Here is a 20226-nt window from a genome sequence, read left to right on the forward strand (position 1 = left end):
CCACTCTGCATTACTCAACTTCTTTTAATAGAAGACCCACCCTTCAGGAACTTAACGACTCAAGGCTGGAGGCTGCAGAACGCTTAGCCTCAGACCTTACTATTATTTCCGATTGGGGCAAGAAGAACCTGGTGTCCTTCAACGCCTCAAAAACACAGTTTCTCCACCTATCCACTCGACACAATCTTCCAAACAACTATCCCCTATTCTTTGACAACACCCAGCTATCACCTTCCTCAACACTAAACATCCTCGGTCTATCCTTAACTCAAAATCTCAACTGGGAACTTCATATCTCATCTCTTACTAAATCAGCTTCCTCGAGGCTGGGCGTTCTGTACCGTCTCCGCCAGCTCTTCTCCCCTGCACAGTTGCTGTCCATATACAGGGGCCTTGTCCGCCCTCGTATGGAGTATGCATCTCATGTGTGGGGGGGCTCCACTCACACAGCTCTTCTGGACAGAGTGGAGGCTAAGGCTCTTCGTCTCATCAGCTCTCCTCCTCATACTGATAGTCTTCTACCTCTTAAATTCCGCCGCAATGTTGCCTCTCTTTCTATCTTCTATCGATATTTCCACGCTGACTGCTCTTCTGAACTTGCTAACTGCATGCCTCCCCCCCTCCCGCGGCCCCGCTGCACTCGACTTTCTACTCATGCTCATCCCTATACTGTCCAAACCCCTTATGCAAGAGTTAACCAGCATCTTCACTCTTTCTTCCCTCACGCTGGTAAACTCTGGAACAATCTTCCTTCATCTGTATTTCCTCCAGCCTACGACTTGAACTCTTTCAAGAGGCGGATATATATATATATATATATATATATATATATATATATATATATATATATATATATATATATATATATATATATATATATATATATATATATATATATATATATATATATATATATATATATATATATATATATATATATATATATATATATATATATATATATGAGTAGGTAGGAAGACACCTACCGAACGGGCGTGAGCTACTCGCGGTGAGAATATATGGGAAGCGAGGAGGGTGCTGAAGCCCTTCAAAGACCCTTCCCATGTCCTCACTAACCGTTTCGCTTTTGTCTCATCAACACCAGAGAGCAGTTCAGCATGCTCTCTAAAGACAGTTCCTCTCTCTTTCTACACCACACGACATTCACAAAACACACACACCTTTTCCCAAAATTCAAAATTCAACATGGCGAAAAAAAAAATAACTGCCTCGGAGTCCCCGCCTGGGGGGGGGGGCTAAATTCCCCCAGGGAGGACTCCCCTTCTGGTGCCGACATGAGAGGTGTCCTGATAACTCCTCGAACCTCCTCCTTATCAATTTCTACAACATTCGCGGTCTCCGTTCTAATTTTCATTCTGTGGAACACCATCTCTCCTCCTCTAAACCTCACCTTCTCCTCCTCACCGAAACACAGGTTTCTGAGGCCACGGACAGCAATCTCTACTCTGTTCCCTACTACTATCTCTATCCTAAATTTCAATCCAAAGCTGGATGTTGCGCCTACGTGCGCAACGACATCACTTGCTCTCGTGCCCACGACCTTGACTCTTCTAAATCCGCCACCATCTGCCTAAGACTTCATTGTCATTCTATAAGTAAATACACCTGTGCTGTTTATCTCTCACCTAACTCTACTAACTATGTAAAACTCTTTGACTATTTGAACTCTAAAGCGGAGCGCATCTTGACCCACTCTCCCTTCGCTGAAATTTCCATCTTGGGAGATTTCAATGTTCACCACCAGATTTGGCTTTCATCCTCTTTCACTGACCAGCCTGGTGAACAAGCCTACAACTTTACTCTCCTCAGTGACCTAGAGCAGTTGGTTCAGCACCCTACTCGTATTCCGACCGTCTTGGAGACAGGCCCAACATTCTAGACCTCTTCCTTACCTCTAATCCTTCTGCTTACTCTGCCAAACTGTTTTCTCCGTTGGGCTCCTCCGATCATAACCTTATTTCTGTATCCTGTCCTATCGCTCCTGTACATCCTCTGGACCCACCAAGGAGGCGATGCTTCTGGCATTTTGCTTCAGCTCGGTGGGACGACCTGAGGATGTACTTTTCCGATTTCCCGTGGAATGATTACTGCTTCCCGGAGAGAGGTCCCTCTGTGTGTGCTCTGCGCATCACAGAGGTGATTGTCTCTGGAATGGAGGCATACATTCCACGTACTTTCTCTACTCCTCATGCTAAAAAGCCTTGGTTTAATCATGCTTGTTCTCGTGCTCTTAAAGATAGAGAGGCAGCTCACAAAAGGTTCCAGAACATTCGAACTCCCACTAACTTTGATCTATACATTTCAGCCCGGAATCGTGCCAAATCTATTCTCCGACTTACAAAAACTTTTTTCATAACTAGAAAATGTCAACACCTTGCTTCTTCTAATCCTTCCCGTGACTTTTGGCATCTAGCCAAAAATATCTCCTCCAATTTCACTTCTTCCTCTTTCCCTCCTCTCCTTAACCCTGACGGCAGCACTGCCGTCTCATCTGTCTCTAAGGCTGAACTCTTCGCTCAAACTTTCTGTAAGAACTCCACCTTGGACGATTCTGGGCATATTCCTCCTACTCATCCCCCCTCTGACTCCTTTATGCCTGTTATTAAGATTCTTCCTAATTATGTTTTCTATGGCCTCTCTGGCCTCAACTCTCAGAAGGCTTATGGACCTGATGGAGTGCCTCCTATTGTCCTTAAAAACTGTGCTTCTGTGCTGACACCCTGCCTGGTCAAACTCTTTCGTCTCTGCCTATCAACATCTATCTTGCCTTGCTGCTGGAAGTATGCCTTTGTACAGCCTGTGCCCAAAAAGGGTGACCGCTCCAATCCCTCAAACTACCGCCCAATAGCTTTACTTTCATATCTATCTAAAGCTTTTGAATCAATCCTTAACCGGAAGATTCAAAAGCACCTTTCCGCTTCTAATCTTCTTTCTGATCGCCAGTATGGATTCCGCAAGGGGCGTTCTACTGGCGATCTTCTTGCTCTCTTAACTGACTCTTGGTCATCCTCTCTTAGCAGTTTCGGTGAAACTTTCTCTGTTGCGCTAGACATATCGAAAGCCTTCGATAGAGTCTGGCACCAGTCTTTGCTTTCTAAACTGCCCTCTTTCGGATTCTATCCCTCTCTCTGTTCCTTTATCTCTAGTTTCCTTTCTGGCCATTCTATCTCTGCGGTGGTAGACGGTCACTGCTCTTCCCCTAAACCTATCAACAGTGGCGTTTCACAGGGCTCTGTCCTATCACCCACTCTCTTCCTGTTATTCATCAATGATCTTCTTTCCATAACAAACTGTCCTGTCCACTCATACGCCGACGACTCCACTCTGCATTACTCAACTTTTTTCAATAGAAGACCATCAAAACAGGAAGTACACGACTCCAGACTGGAGGCTATCATTTCCGATTGGGGCAGAATGAACCTTGTGTCCTTCAAAGCCTGAAAAACTCAATCTCTCCACCTATCAACTCGACACAATCTTCCAAACACCTATCCCCTATTCTTCGACAACACCCATAGAAACATAATAAAGAGTTTAAATATATCATTCAAATGTAAACTTTTTTTTTTTTTTTTTTTTTTTTTTTTTTTACATTGCGGCCTATTGCGCCGGTAGGCTTCTTCCCGGTGGATCCTGATGGTCAGTCCAAGGCTTCTTTCCGGTGGGTCCTGATGGTCGGCCCAGCCCGTTCTGGCGCAGGCGAGTGTTTATAGTGGCGCCATCTTGCATTTGCTCATGCTGCCCTCCCAGAGCTCATCTTTGATCGTAGAATCTAGAGTCCGGGTTGATAGGTGGTCTTCTGGACAGCATGTGGGTAGTTTTATGCCACTCGGCGGCGGCTGAAAAATCCCGGCTTGGTGGCACCGGGCGGGGATTGAACTCGCGTCCTCCTGAACACATCAGAGTAACAGGAGCCTCTTGTTACTCTGACGACTCAGCCGCCTCCCTGTAACAGTTAATATTGAACTCAATTTGTATGCAGAGATGAGGTATGTTATGCTGTAATGTTTCCACATTAGTTGTGATTAAAGCAATATGGAATAGTAGCTAAAGAGGATAAATTATCACTGAGAACAAGAGGTTCTTCTTATTATATTGTGGTATGAGCGAGTCGAGTTTCCTCCAGCCCCATCAAGTTCACACCCTGTTGAGAGGCAATTTCTTAATCAAAGTGAAAAATGGATGCAAATGGTCACTAAAATTAGTTATTATACTTGGTGTCACAAATTCGGGCAAAGAATTTAGGGAAGGACTCCCGGACTTGGCGTCACTGATGAGGTAAATGATCTCGTGCACTCATTGGGCTATAATATATACATTGTTATAATGTGTATTATTGTCTTGTTACTATATATTACCTACTGATAATGGAAATACATGTCAGGATTAATCATCAAATACAAGGAAAAAAGAATCATGTATGGAAATTGTGAACTTTTATTTTAAGTTCATGTAAGAAACCAGGTTTGTTAAACACAAAAAGGTTGGATACTAAAGATGTAAAAGATTTTTGGATATAACATCACCCCCTTCCTCCATATTGGTTCTTTAAAGCAAGGGTTGACTATAGCTGATTATTATTTGCGGCAGGTTTAATGACACTTTTTTTTTTAGTGCAAAACATCTGGAAATCAAAGATCATTATGGAATACTTCTCATGATTATAGCTACTAAAACTTGACAACCTAGAAGGATGCACCATCAGACTGTAAAGGATAGATATATCGTAAGATATAGCTACATTGGTGGATCCAAGGGGGGGCCCAGGGGGCCCGGGCCCCCCCCATGATCCTGAGTGATACAGGAAAACTAGCTCAAAAGCGCGCTGCGGCTAAAACAATGCTTTTTCTCAGAGGGACCAGGCGTCTCATTCGGATCCGAAGAGGAACACTGGCCGCCCGGGAATGCTTTGGCACAAAGTCCAGGCCGTTATACCCATTGATTTAGGTCAGTCCACCAGTTTTTCAAGACCAGGGCTACCGAGAATGGCTAATCGGTAATGCTAATGCTCCTTCCACCCGAAAAAAATCTGACGTCCCCCCAAAAACTTATTTCCTGGATCTGCACCCAAAGACATACCGTAACATGGTTCAGTGATCATGGACAAAAAAAATGTTAAGACAATCAATATCCAATCATTTCTGGATACACAAATCAGCAGCCATATGAAGGAATTCTACAACTTAAAAGTGATGTGCAGGGCATGTGTTAAGTGACTTACACAATCTATTTTGCGAAGTCATAATTAGATTAATAACACAATAATCAACAAACACTAGATGAAGTATTCATACGGAAAGCAGTACATGGAGCTGGTGCAGTGCAATGGGGAGCACACTCCTGCAGCTCAGCAAAAGGGTTGGTTGCTGCCACGTACCTCAGGGGGTGGCTAAATGTCTTCATTCAGCTTCACCCTTGGCCTCTTTCTTGGACTCTCCTCTTCAGTTGCCACATTCTCTTGGATGATACCGAACGTGTTCGGATCTGTTGGGATGTGGTTGTGTTAGATGTGGAGTAACATACGACAGTGGAACATGGAAGGAAAGAGTATGTCCACACGGTAAAATATAGAGATGAAGATTGCCAAGTGGGTTTGTTGGTGCACCAGGGAATTAAGAGACCAGGTGATGTTATGATCTTGAAGGAAGAGTTACGAGGTATGATTTGAAGTTGTTAACTCGCTGACTGCATTAGTTAAGTGATTACAAGAGGTAAAATGAAATTCTTTGGATACTGAAAGGATGTACGGGGACAACTGGGTGAGAAGGGAGAGAGATGCAGATTTTTATGTTATATAGCTAGTTACACCAATGAAGACGTAGGACATACACATTCAGAAAGACCACAATTTTGGCTGCTAGACGGAAAAACACTAGATGTAAAAGTGCTAAGACATTGAAGGAATTGATAATAAGAAAAGCAATAATGAGTATAAATATATTTCTGATATTTTTGTTTATCTTAATACTAGTACTAGAATTTTCAAACACTAATAATAATATAATAAATAAATATTGATAAATTAATGAAAATAAATACATTAGCTGTACTAATACTACCACTTACAATATTAACAGCACTGCACCTAATAGACTGAGCAATAAACTGAGTCTGAAATATAACCATAATTAAACTGTCTCTGTCTGAGTGTTATGTGAAGCTTGCTCTATGCACCGTGATAGGAATGGCATAGATGCATGCAGGTTGATGAGATACTTGCAGTCACCAGCCACTTGTAGATATGGCACCAAAATGTGTTGGAAGCATTGGCGGCCAACCTCTATTTATTTAATTATTATTTTCTTTAAACAAAGGGCAACAAAGCGTACTAGAAAAAAAGCCCCGCTACTCACCGCTCCCAAACAGACAAAAGTAGAGTCTTGATACACTCTTCTTGAAGGTCAAGTTATAGGCAGGAGGAAATGCAGACGAAGGAAGGCTGTTCCAGAGTTTATCAGTGTAAGGGATGAAAGAGTGAAGATGCTGGTTAACTTTAGCACAAGATGTTTGGACAGTATAGGGATGAGCTAGAGCAGGATAGCACATGCAGTAATTGACTTAAATTAGAAAAGTATAGATATAAGAGGGAAATGGGCAGGCATTGGTTTAGTAATAGTAACTAGGGTGGTGGGGGAATGGAATAGACTCAGCAATCACATAGTGAGTGCAGGGACGATAGCTTGTTTTAAGAGTAGACTGGATAGCTGCGTGGACGAGGCTGACAGGTGGTAGTGGGGGGGAATCTGGAGCTGTCGTGTGTAGGCCATTCGGCCTCTTGCAGGCTCCCTATGTTCATGTGTTTAAATCAAGTGTAGCGGCCAGCGGAGACGCGGGAGGAGGGGAGGCATGCAGTTAGCAAGTTCAGAAGAGCAGACAGCGTGAAAATGATTAGAATTTCCACATTATCATTATTTATATATATCACTTACCCCCGTCTGCCATCTTCCCGGAATAAATGTAGCTTCACACCAGGCTGTGTCCTCTTTATCACCACAAAGGGACATGATTTGAGGCTCCGGCTGGTAAACGTGGCGGCCGCGGCAGTGTTATGATATTTGAACGAGGCAGCGTTGCAATCATAAGAACATAAGAACATAGGAGTCTGCTAGAGGCCGGTAGGCCTGTACGAGGCAGCTCCTCTGAACCTAAGCTCCCGTGTAGCTCCCGTGTATCTAACCCCACCTAATATCGCTGTCCATGAATTTATCTAATCTATTTTTGAATGTGACAATTGTATTGGCACTCACCACATGACTGCTAAGCATATTCCACTCATCCACCACCCTGTTTGTAAACCAATTTTTGCCTATGTCCCTGTTGAATCTGAATTTATCCAGTTTAAACCCATTACTTCGTGTCCTACCCGGTTCTCTTACCAACAGAACCTTATGAATGTCTCCCTTATTAAAGCCCTTCATCCATTTATAAACATCGATCATGTCTCCACGCACCCTTCGCCTTACTAGAGAATGCAAGTTTAACTGTTTGAGTTTTTCCTCGTATGGCAAGTTTCTCAATCCCTGAATCATCTTAGTCATCCTCCTCTGCACCGATTCTAACACTTTGATATCCATTCTATTGTAAGGTGATCAGAACTGAACCGCATAGTCAAGATGAGGTCTAACTAATGCTAAATATAGTTTGAGGAAGACTTCGGCGCTTCTGTTGCTTACGCTCCTTGAAATAAATCCCAATACCCTTTTTGCTCGATTTCTAGCTTGAATGCATTGTGCCCTTTTTTTTTTTTTTTTTTTTTTTTTTTTGGACGGAGATCAGAGCTCACTAAGACCCCTAAATCCCTCTCGCACCCAGACCTGCTTATGAGAGTGTCATTTAAGCAATACTTATAAGAGGGGTTGTTCCTACCTACACTCAGAATACTGCACTTCCCTACATTGAACTCCATCTGCCATTTATCCGCCCAGTCATACAATGTGTTTAGTTTACCCTGGAGAATACTAGCGTCCTGATCCGACTCAATTACTTTACCGATCTTGATATCATCTGCAAACTTACTGATATCACTACTAATTCCTGTATTTAAGTCATTGATATAAATAATACACAAAAGTGGACCTTGCTGCGAATAGCGGTATAATAACCAGTATAGGTTAGACGGAGATATTTATATCCACTCACTCTTTCCCCCTACAGACCAATGATTCAATGTAAATCATTACTGATGGAAGTCAGCGTGCGTGCTAAAACAATGAGTTTGAAAGAAAAACATGATCACATTGTTTTTAGAGAACGGCAGTAGGGCTACAACCTTGGTTCATTCCAGTATGTATACAGAAAGGTTAAACACATAAAACACATCTAACCACTGGTAGCCTCCCACAAATGCAGAGAAGGTAATATAATTGCGGTACAATAATAGCATTACTCATGACATGCAGTCACACTATATCTATCTATCTATCTATCTATATCTATCTATCTATATCTATCTATCTGTCTATCTATCTATCTATCTATATCTATATATCTATCTATCTATCTATCTATCTATCTATCTATCTATCTATCTATCTATCTATCTATCTATCTATCTCTATATATATATATATATATATATATATATATATATATATATATATATATATATATATATATATATATATATATATATATATATATATATATATATATATATATATATATATATATATATATATATATATATATATATATATATATATATATATATATATATATATATATATATATATATATATATATATATATATATATATATATATATATATATATATATATATGTGTATATATATATATATATATATATATATATATATATATATATATATATATATATATATTTTTATTTATTTAAAATGGGAAATAACCAGACTGAAGAAAAAAGTAGCAACATTTGCTGCTTGATCCCATGTAGCAATACTGCTGATGGGTACTGGGAGTTGGGGGTGGGTGTCTGGAAGGGGGAAGCGCCTGAATGTAAACAACGCTGCTCCAGCGCCATCTGTTGCAACCGACATACAACACCACCCGCCCACGGTCTCCCATAGAGGCCCCCTCTCCTGTTCTAAAGTCTTCTTGGTCAGCAACGAGACGGGGTCGGGTGCACAGCGTTGACGTGGATCAGGATGCCTATACTACCATCTGATCCTCCTGGCCTTGACAACCTTGTATCGATATTTTCATTCCGACCACTCTTCTGAACTTGCTAACTGCATGCCTCCCCCATCCTGCGGCCCAGCTGCACTCGACTTTCTACCCTCATCATAAGTAGAAAAGGCATCTAGTGGCTTGTTGAGCCTGTTTCACTGTTGTAGAATGGAATTCTCTGGATGTAGTATCATGTATATCTATGGGATATTGGGGCGAGTCAGTCAGTTAATGTAAAGACTGCTCAGCTGCAAGGATAAATAAAGCCAGCATTCTCTCAAGGAATGTGATGCAAAATGACCTTTTCAGAGTTCACGCCGGGAGTAACAGTATTTAAAGTTTTGTCACAAGTTTACAACTCAGATTTTACTGTTTGCATCTATTTAATGTTGCGAAATTTAGCCTAAACACCTGACCTGAATCATTTGGTAGAGTGATTTCTCATCTTTTTTTTTTTTTTGTTATATATATTTCACTCTACATACAAATTATCCGTTGAAAATCCTACGATCTCTCGGCTAGGGTAAGGTCATTGTGTTTTAAGATCTTAAATATGCCCCTGGTACTGTTTCAAAATGGGTAATTGCAGTTTCCCTAACATTTTAGGGCAATATTGTGGCTTTTTCCCACGAATATAGAAAACTAAGTTTCATATTTTATTTCTTCTTTCACATTCTCATAAAACCTTTCTACTTCATCGTCATTATCTGCAGATATTGGAACATAAGTCTAAAGCATTAGCGCAGTCAGGGAAGGACCATGAGGGCCTGGGCCTCCTGGGAAATTTTGTGGTGAAAATCATCATTAAGAATATGGGTGCAGGAAGAGGAAGAGGAGGAGGAGGAGAAAGAGTCGAGGAGGAGGAGGAGTAGAAAGGAATTAATTACATATGATCATGAGGGCCGCCTTCATAATCAGAATTAAGTGGAATGACGATGCAATAAAAAATGCATATTGTATCAACGTCGAGACGTCAAAAGCAAATACTCCAACTTTATTTACCTTAATCATATACATTATCATAAGTATTCAATCATCTGAAAGTAAAAAAAGATATGTGCCATTTAGATAAAAGAATAACTAGTAAATATAATTTTTCTCTTTTGGAGATTTAAGCTGATACAGTAACCGTCTGGATAGTAAGTAAGTGAATCAGCGTGGACCGTTGTGTGCCATCTTGGTCACCGTACGTTGAACGTATCTATAGTCACGGCGCCTGAGTCTGAGGATTACTTTATCGTGCCCTGGCAACTCGTCACGCGGCGGGTCCGATATCATGAAAAAACTATATGAAAGTCTACACAAACGAAGTGGTTGTTAGCATCAGTAATAAGTAGGCAATGATGACGAATACCTTCAGCTATATTTAATTTTGAGTTCGAAATTTAATAATGTCGCAGACAGCAGTTTTGTTTTACTTTTCTCCGCAGATGGCAGCACCTGGGCTCCTTCATGAATGTATTATAATATATTAACAATTATGCTATCTGTGACCTCATTAATAATTTGAAACTCAAAATCGACTATTATTTATGGTATTTGTCATCGTTGCCTGTATACTGACTACCATATCATATGCGTAGGCTATGATATAATCCACGAAATTGGACACGCCATATGACAGCAGGTTGCCAGGGCAAGTAGGCATACTTCAGTCTTGGGCGCCGCGGCTGTAGAACCCCCGCCTCCCTCCTCACCCACCAACACTTCTCACCCTCACTCTTAATTCCAACCTCCTTTCATGTATCAATCACCTCCCTTAGCTATAGAGGAGGGGGCGGGGCTTCTGGGTCAGTTTAGTGTGCGGTGACTGAAGTAGGCGTGATTCCTTTGAGGACCGATGCGACAGTTATCCTCAGCAGCAGTAGCAATAATGAGCCAATCAGTCCTCCGCCCCAGACAAGAAACACACCCTGTCGCCAAGGAAAACTGTATATATTGATAATGCTTTTGAGCGTCACTGGTGCACTGGATATCAAAGCCAAAACTTGCTTGCTTACGGGACATGTTAGACTGCAGTAACTGTTTATTTCATTATTATTTTATCATCACTATTATAATCATACCTGCAGATGGTTGAGGGTTAGGGGGCTCACACCGTCCTCTTTCTCGGCCTCTTCCGCGAAAGCCAAAGAGGAGGAGGCTTTCTCGCGCTGTTCTCGCACCTCCTCCTGAAAGTAGCGGTCCACGAAGCCACCCTCACGGAGCCGCTGGATGACCTGTGGCGGCGAGGAAGGTTATTAGACGGTACGATGGATGGGTGGATAAGTGCTCTTCTCTCTCTCTCTCTCTCTCTCTCTCTCTCTCTCTCTCTCTCTCTCTCTCTCTCTCTCAGACAATGTATATCCTATTCTACTTAAAGAAACAAAAAGCGAAGTATTCTCCTCTCTCACAACCGTATTCAGTATGTCCTTGCGTCTAGGCATAGTCCCTTCGGATTGGAAAATGGCTAACGTAACACCGATTTTTAAGAAAGGAGACAAAAAAGTATTGGGTAATTAGAGGCCTATTAGTCTAACTTCAGTAGTAGGTAAGCTACTCGAGAGCATAATTAGAGACGAAATTAAGTTATCTTGAAAGTCACTCATTATTTAAGGATTCTCAACATGGCTTCCGTAACAAGAGATCCTGCTTTTCGAACCTATTGACCTTTTATATTGACCTCTTAAAAATACACCAATTGATAGGAATTGGGTGAGCAATAATCAACAAGGAGTGGTATAGATTTTACTCAGATTTAGCGTGCCTGTCACGAGTGGTGTCCCTCAGGGCTCAGTTTTTGGCCCAGAGCTGTTTATAATTTACATCAATGACGTTGACGTTTAACTCAGTAATCTCATTAGTAAATTTATTGACGACACAAAGATTGGTGATTCGGTCCTCACTGACGAAGACAGACAAAGTCACCAAGAACAAGAAGATTTGCATAAAATTTCAGCTTGGTCCGATAGGTGGTAGATGTTCTTTCATATTGATAAGTGCCAGGTTCTTGAAATTGGTAAAAAAATAAGAGGTTCGATTATGAAAAACGTGGCGTCAAACTCAAATGTGTTCAGTGTGCCAAGGACCTGGGTGTCAAAATCGCGTCAAATCTCAAATTCTCACAGCATTGCAATGACGCATCAAATAAAACGAACATAATGCTGGGCTTCATTAAGAGAAACTTTTCTTTCAAGAATAAAGATATGTTGTCAGACCTCATTTAGAATATGCAGGACAGTTTTGAACTTCCCACCATGCAAGGGACATTGCAAAATTAAGCCGGTGTCACATTGGCCGTTTTCCTCTAACCTTTGGCCGTACGGGCAATCGCGGTCATTAGGGAGCGTGTTGTCGGTTGTCCGTACCGTTGGGGCAGATGAGCAACCCCGCGGCTGTATGTAAACAAACAGAAGACGAGTAGTGGAAGATGGCCTGTGGTGTCATTTGCAATCCTTTGTCGTGAGGCATCCCATCCTGTTCTGCGCATCGCGGAAGCCAATCTTTACTATCACAGAGTAACGAAGTGAAGCATCTAAATGTAAAAAAGTACCAAAGAGGACCTAACAAGCGATGCAAAGCAGAACAGGTCACAAGAAGAAGAAGAGTGATAGTTGATACGTACGTCATCCTTTGGTTTTGTAATAATACAAATAAACTTGGGTTGGACAGATCCCGACAAGCAGTCGACAAAAGACACGGTACCGTGTCGAAATTCAACCACCCTGTGTATGTATTCAGGATGGGATGTCTCATGATGCGGGATGACAGGCGACACCACATGGCCCACCAAGAGAATCATGCAGTGGATTGGCAGAACTGCTGTCTGCTTTCTGTCTACAATATTTTTTTTTTACAGCAGAGGAGTCAGTTCAAGGGCATAAAAAAGTATCAAATGTTAAAAAAAGCCCGATACTCACTGCTCCTAAAAAGAGTTAGAGGAGTGGCCGAAAGACAAGTCAATTTCGGGAGGAGAGGTGTCCTGATAACCTCCTCTTGAAAGAGTTCAAGTCGTAGGCAGGAGGAAATACAGAAGAAGGAAGATTGTTCCAGAGTTTACCAGCGTGAGGTATGAAAGAGTGAAGATGCTGGTTAACTCTTGCGTAAGGGATTTGGACAGTAAAGGGATGAGCTTGAGTAGAAAGTTGTGTGTGGCGAGGCCGCGGGAGGGGGGGAGGCATGCAGTTAGCAAGTTTGGAAGAGCAGTCAGCATGAAAATATCGATAGAAGATAGAAAGAGAGGCAACATGGCGGCGAAAATTAAGAGGTAGAAGACTATTGGTAAGAGGAGGAGAGCTGATGAGACGAAGAGCCGTAGACTCCACTCTGTCCAAGAGAGCTGTGTGAGTGGAGCTACCCTACACGTGAGATGCATACTCCATACGAGGGCGGACAAGGCCCCTGTAAATGGATAGCAACTGTGCGGGGGAGAAGAACTGGCGGAGACGGTAGAGAACGCCCAGCCTCGAGGAAGCTGATTTAGTAAGAGAAGAGATATGAAGTTTCCAGTTGAGATTTTGAGTTAAGGATAGACCGAGGATGTTTAGTGTTGAAGAAGGTGATAGCTGAGTGTTGTCAAAGAATAGGGGATAGTTGTTTGGAAGATTGTGTTGAGTGGATAGGTGGAGAAACTGTGTTTTTGAGATAAGAAAACACCCCGTAATATGTGGTCCGTGGGAACCCACACATGAAAACTTCGCCAAAAAAAAAATGTGAATGGTTCATGATTGCTGGTGCTCTTCCCTCATTCTGGTGTCTTGTTTGGATATGAGCGGGGCTACTATTTCCAATAGTTAATAAAAACTCTTCTTCTTCCACTCGATGAAAATTGTAGGACTCCCCGGTCTTCACAGCACACTTTTCTGACGAGGCTTGGGAAAACACTCCTCTCCTCCTGTCTTTGATGCCATGATCGTACCCACAACAGATTTTTCCTTCCATTGAACTGTAGCAATAAGTACATAACATGAGTAACAGCAGCACAAGCTGCAGCAGCCATTATTTTTTAAATCGGCGCCAAGTGGATACAGGGCGGCTGGTTTGTTAACGTTGTGGATATGGGCAACCGACCTTGGTCGTGTGTGAAGCACATCCGGAAAAGTTAGAATTGCCGGTTGCTCGTACCACCAACGCGGTTGGAGGAAAAAGGTCCTGTGTGCCACCGCCTTTAGTTGATGTGTAGCGTAGGGCAACAAAGATGATCTCTTTCGTGCGCGCAACAAGCTTTATAACGAAAAATTCTCATCTCTTAAGCTGTTCTCTCTTGAAAAACATTGCCTCCGAGGAAAACTGATCGACTGATTCAAAACACTCAATGGTTTTACGAATGTTGACAAATCCAAATTATTTTTGATCGATGACACGTTCTGAACGATAAATAATGGCACAAAACTTAAGTGTAAACAAATAAATTCATACCACCAAATTTTTCTTCACCAACGTTGTAGCGCGAGAATGGAATAAACTCCCACCTTCAGTGGTCCAGTGCAGTACGATTTATTCATTTAAAAAACAAGCTCGACCGCCACTTCCTTCAACTTGATATTCACTAAAGTCGAAATGCAAAGTCTTGTTGACATTAAACTTAAAAGGATTCCACTGAACTTTAGGACAGATCACCTAGTCTGGACCATAGGGTCTGTGTGGTCTGAATATCCTTGTAAATCTCTCTCTCTCTCTCTCTCTCTCTCTCTCTCTCTCTCTCTCTCTCTCTCTCTCTCTCTCTCTCTCTCTCTCTCTCTCTCTCTCTCTCTCTCCCTTCTCCAACCGCCCCCTTGCCCTCAGCGGTACCGTCGACACCAGCGGACAACACCACGCAACGGGAGGATGCTAGTGGCACCGACCATGATGGCTTCACCGTCGTGAATGGAGGAGCCAAGCCAGCCAGACAAGCGATTTATCCTGTTCATTGCTTCAACAGGTTTGCCATTCTGGAGGAGGAGGACGAGCAGGAGAGCACCTTCCTGGTGGGTGACTCCATGATTCGCCAGCAGGTCGTTGAGTTCTGCGGCAGAGTTCCTCGTCGAAGACGGAACTATTGCTATCCTGGTGCTGGGATCGACGACATAACTGCTGCTCTTGAGGAGATCTCCCCCCAGGCTACTAATGATTCACTGTTTGTTATTCACACAGGTACGAACGACGTCACCACGACCCGGTCTGAGGAACTCCTGGAGAAGTACCGTAGGCTCATCCAGCAGTATAAGACTAAATCCCCTAACATTTTGATTTCAGGAGTTCTACCACGGACTTGGGCGGAGAGCGACTTTTTCAGTAAGGCCTTCAGCCTAAACAACCGCTTACAGACTCTTTGTAGGGAGCTTGACGTGGAGTTCCTAAACGCATGGGACAATTTCTATGGACAAAATGAGCTCTTTCACAGGGACGGATTGCACCTTTCTCCCATCGGGGCAGCCAGACTCGGAAGGCTCCTCAACAAAGCAGTGCGTGTCATCCGAACAAAAAACGAGTCACGGCCACGTCCCTCCACCCCGCCCGTGTAAATAGACGCCGTGCATCACAACAAACCCGTAACCGTGATCCCGCAAGTACCACCACCTCTATTACCAAGCCTCTAGATAACTTAAAAATCCTTAGTTTCAATGCGCGTAGCCTAAGAAACAAATTTGATGAACTGAGATGTCTTGCTCTAACAGAAAATTTTGACATAATTGCAATAACCGAAACATTTATCGACACCACAAATATTGATTTAAGTTCCGAATACAACATAGATGGCTACAGACTCTTCAACAAAGATCGTGTAAACCGTAGAGGCGGTGGCGTCGCCCTTTATGTCAAAAGCTATTTGCAACCCACTGACAAAACACCGGGAAACAGTAACGTTGAACATTTGTGCGTACGAGTAAACATTGCAAAAGTCAACTTAAATATATCTGTCACCTACAGACCTCCCGGGCAATCACTCGATGACGACCTTGAAATGTACAGCGTCTTAAGGCAGTCACTTAATAACAGCGACTCACTGATATTAGGAGACTTTAACCTCCCCCATATCGACTGGGCGACACTGTCAGGTACAGAAGGCGAGTCACATAGAATGATCGAATTTCTAGAAGAAAATTATCTAAGCCAAATGGTTTCTGAGCCAACTCGACAAAATAATATACTCGACCTTGTTATAACAACCCAAGATAACCTAGTCAGTAGTGTCACGGTAGGAGAACACCTCGGTTCTTGCGATCATAAATTAGTGCGCGTCGACATTAAAGCTCAATCATCAGTGACTGAAAATAAAGTAAAGGTGCCCAATTTAAAAAGAGCTAACTTCGTTGAAATCCGACAAAAACAAACAGAAATACAACTATCAGATGACGGCAACGTAGAGGAAGCCTGGCTAAGCCTTAAAAATCACTTACTCACTCAACAGAACACATTCGTCCCCTTGTGCGAGAAGCGAATTAACACTAATAAAAGCCCACCGTGGTTTAATAGCGAAATTAAACAATCAGTCAATGAGAGAAAATTGTTTTACAGGTTAAAGAAAGAACAAAGCACGCCCGAAAACATTAGACTTTATAATGATGCCAGGCGACGAGTAAAAAGACTAGTAGGTCAGGCAAAGCGTAGATACGAAGAAAATATTGCAGCCAACTGCAAAAATAATCCGAAATCTTTCTTCAGTTACATAAACAACAGAAAGGCGATCAAAAGTGGTATTGGACCTTTAACAAACAGCGACGGTGCACTAGTGACTGACAGCCAACACATTGCAAACCTCTTAAACAATTACTTTTCCTCGGTGTTTAATACTAACAGTTTTCCTCTCGCTACCACCAACACCAGTACTATTGTAAATCTCGAGCATGCATTGCCTAATTTTGAAATAACAACCGATGAAGTCCTTAAAGCTCTCCATTCACTTAAAACAAATAAAAGTCCTGGACCTGACAAAGTATATCCAACTCTGCTGAAAGAAACAAAGAGCGAAATACTCTCCTCCCTCACAACCGTATTCAATATGTCCTTGCGACAAGGCATCGTCCCTTCAGATTGGAAAAAGGCTAACGTGACACCGATTTTCAAGAAAGGAGACAAAAAAGTACCAGGTAATTACAGGTCCATTAGTCTAACTTCGGTTGTAGGTAAGCTACTTGAGGGCATAATTAGAGACAAAATTGTGAATTACCTTGAAAGCCACTCATTGATTGGGGACTCACAACATGGCTTCCGAAACAAAAGATCCTGCCTATCAAACCTATTAACCTTTTATAACGATCTCTTCACTGTTTATGACGTAACCAAATCACTGGACGTAGTCTATCTTGATTTCCAGAAAGCGTTTGATAAAGTCCCGCATCATAAATTACTTTACAAATTAAAGCAAATAGGTATTGACGGTCAAGTAAACCAATGGATCGCGAATTGGTTGAGCAACAGACAACAAAGAGTAGTGATCGACGGATTTAACTCAGAGTGGGCGCCTGTCACTAGTGGCGTCCCTCAGGGCTCGGTCCTTGGCCCAGTGCTCTTCATTATTTACATCAACGACGTGGATGTTGGACTCAATAACCGCATTAGTAAATTTGCAGACGACACAAAGATTGGCAACTCGGTTCTCACTGACGAAGACAGGCAAAGCCTCCAAGAGGATTTGCACAAAATTTCAGCTTGGTCGGATAGATGGGAGATGCCCTTTAACGTTGACAAGTGCCAGGTCCTTCAAGTTGGAACGAGGAATAAGAAGTTCGAATACGAAATGCGCGGCGTTAAACTCAAAAGCGTTCAATGCGTCAAAGACTTGGGGGTCAAAATCGCGTCAAACCTCAAATTCTCACAGCAATGCAGCGATGCAGCAAATAAAGCGAACAGAATGTTGGGCTTCATTAAAAGAAACTTTGTATTCAAGAATTAAGATGTAATACTCCCGCTCTACAACAGTTTAGTCAGACCCCACTTGGAATATGCGGTACAGTTTTGGTCTCCCCACCATGCAAAGGATATTGCTAAATTAGAAGGTGTTCAGCGTCGGGCAACGAAAATGATCCCTTCCTTGCGCAACAAATCCTACGAAGAAAGGCTTTCTACCCTTAACATGTTCTCTCTTGAGAAACGTCGCCTCCGAGGAAAACTGATCGAATGTTTTAAAATACTTAATGGTTTCACGAATGTAGACAGATCAACATTGTTTATGATCGATGACACTTTGCGCACGAGGAACAATGGCGTAAAACTCAGATGTAGACAAGTAAATTCAGACTGCACCAAATTTTTCTTCACCAACGTTGTAGTGCGAGAATGGAATAAGCTTCCACCGTCAGTGGTCCAGTGTAACACGATTGACTCCTTCAAAAATAAGCTCGACCGTCACTTCCTTCAACTTAATATCAACTAGAGTAGAAATGCAACGTTTTGGAGTCTTCTGATTAATGTAAAATCACTTAGGTTTAAGGACAGACCACCAAGTCTGGACCATGGGGTCTGTGTGGTCTGATTTTCTATGTAAATCTATGTAAATCTCTCTCTCTCTCTCTCTCTCTCTCTCTCTCTCTCTCTCTCTCTCTCTCTCTCTCTCTCTCTCTCTCACAGCATCGAATCTCTATCTCTCTCACGACATCGAACGAAGACTTCAGGGGCGAATTTTTGGTGAGTATGGCGCCGACACCAAACGGGTTCATACATTCCTCCAGCATTAGCCTGACAGAAGAGCGGCCCAGTCGGTCGGTGAGGAAAGTCTCCTGAAGGTACTTGAGGTGATGAGTGTTTTCCACCAGCACCCCTCGCCCCTCTATCACTCGTCTGCGGGGAGGCAACAGTTTAATAATACACTAAAATCTTAATACTTTCAGGTTAATTTACTCATTGCCCAAAATTCTTTCCTCTCCGCACAGCTGTTTCAAGCAGCCGCTATGAAATGCTGAGGGAGCGGGCAAAATAAAAAGACCCCATCAGTCATACCACGACACTTGACCTAACACTTGACCTCACACTTGACCCACGTTCTCTGCTCTGCTCTCTTTCTTACCTTTCTCTCTCCTCTTCCTCGGGCACATGCTGGCAAAAGAGGATAAGGAAAGAATAAAAGGAATAAGAGTCGACGAGTAATACACAGACGTCCCACGCGCAGGATAATGACGACACACGGTTCCAAAATCTGATACTAGAGATTTACCTCTAGGCTCCTGGGCCCATACTTATAAAGCTAACTCTTCGTCTCTGGCTCGTCTTAAGCGATCACGGCGTCGACAAAAAAACATCCATATACATTAAAAAAACTCACTGTAGCCTAGTCAAGCAACTTTATAATGGATGTGATGTATATTTCTTAAAGAATTTCACCACTGTCAGGTATGAACTTTGATATAATGAAACTGGGATAACACCTGAGTGACAATTTAAATAGGACACAAGCTAAAGGTAATGGAGACAAGAGTTGGCATTCTCAGTCGTTTCCACCTCTCACATCAACAATGTTCAAAGGCCCAGAAGGAGATAAATGGGTTTTCATGAGTTTTTTGCGACGTTCATGGTACATAAGCTTTGTCCATATACCACCTAGGTCATGAAACTACGAAGCTTAGGCAAATATGTGATCTTGGGCACCGAAATATTTAAGAATATAAACCAAGGGGTGTCACGGGTTAAGACTCCGGGACGCATTTTTCCCAACTGTATACTGGTTCGTCATGGGAGATAAACCAGCCAATCACCGTGCGTCTAGATTCAAGACATCACGATTCACGAGTTACCACAACTAATCATGATGCGAGAAGTGGACTGGCGAAATGAGGCAAATGTTTACATGTAAATGGAAAGACGAAGTGAAAGTATTCGATACATAATAACTCCATTTTATTTTAACATACCATTCTGACCGAGTAAATCAAGAAATGTCGTTTTTATTGCCATGATATATACACTGATTCGTTACTTTTGTCTTCCCCACTCAAATTTAATTTTCTCTGAGAAGGGATATTGAATGAATATGACTATTGCATGAGAAACCATATCATAATTATGGAATGCCTCTTCCACCAGTTAATCACTGCACAAATATGATAAATGTCATTGAAATATGTTGGCTGGAACTACGAAACATCACTGCATGTATAGTCTATC

At 42.2% G+C, this 20226-nt stretch overlaps 1 protein-coding gene across 1 annotated transcript in view; it reads right to left on the minus strand.

Annotated features, from left to right (window-relative positions):
- Window positions 1-10231: 10231 nt before the first annotated feature.
- Window positions 10232-20226, minus strand: part of LOC127001049 (glutamate receptor ionotropic, kainate glr-3-like) — a 36790-nt gene continuing 26795 nt past the window's right edge. Inside the window, exons 7-9 of the mRNA XM_050865218.1 lie at window positions 18720-18906; window positions 11235-11387; window positions 10232-11081 (exon numbers count right to left, since the gene is read on the minus strand). Coding sequence (XP_050721175.1) covers window positions 10965-11081; window positions 11235-11387; window positions 18720-18906 — 457 coding nt within the window. The 3' untranslated portion in view covers window positions 10232-10964. The remainder of the gene's footprint in view (window positions 11082-11234; window positions 11388-18719; window positions 18907-20226) is intronic.

Source organism: Eriocheir sinensis, chromosome 20 (genome assembly GCF_024679095.1).
Source record: "Eriocheir sinensis breed Jianghai 21 chromosome 20, ASM2467909v1, whole genome shotgun sequence".
In the NCBI taxonomy this organism is placed as follows: Eukaryota; Metazoa; Arthropoda; class Malacostraca; order Decapoda; family Varunidae; genus Eriocheir; species Eriocheir sinensis.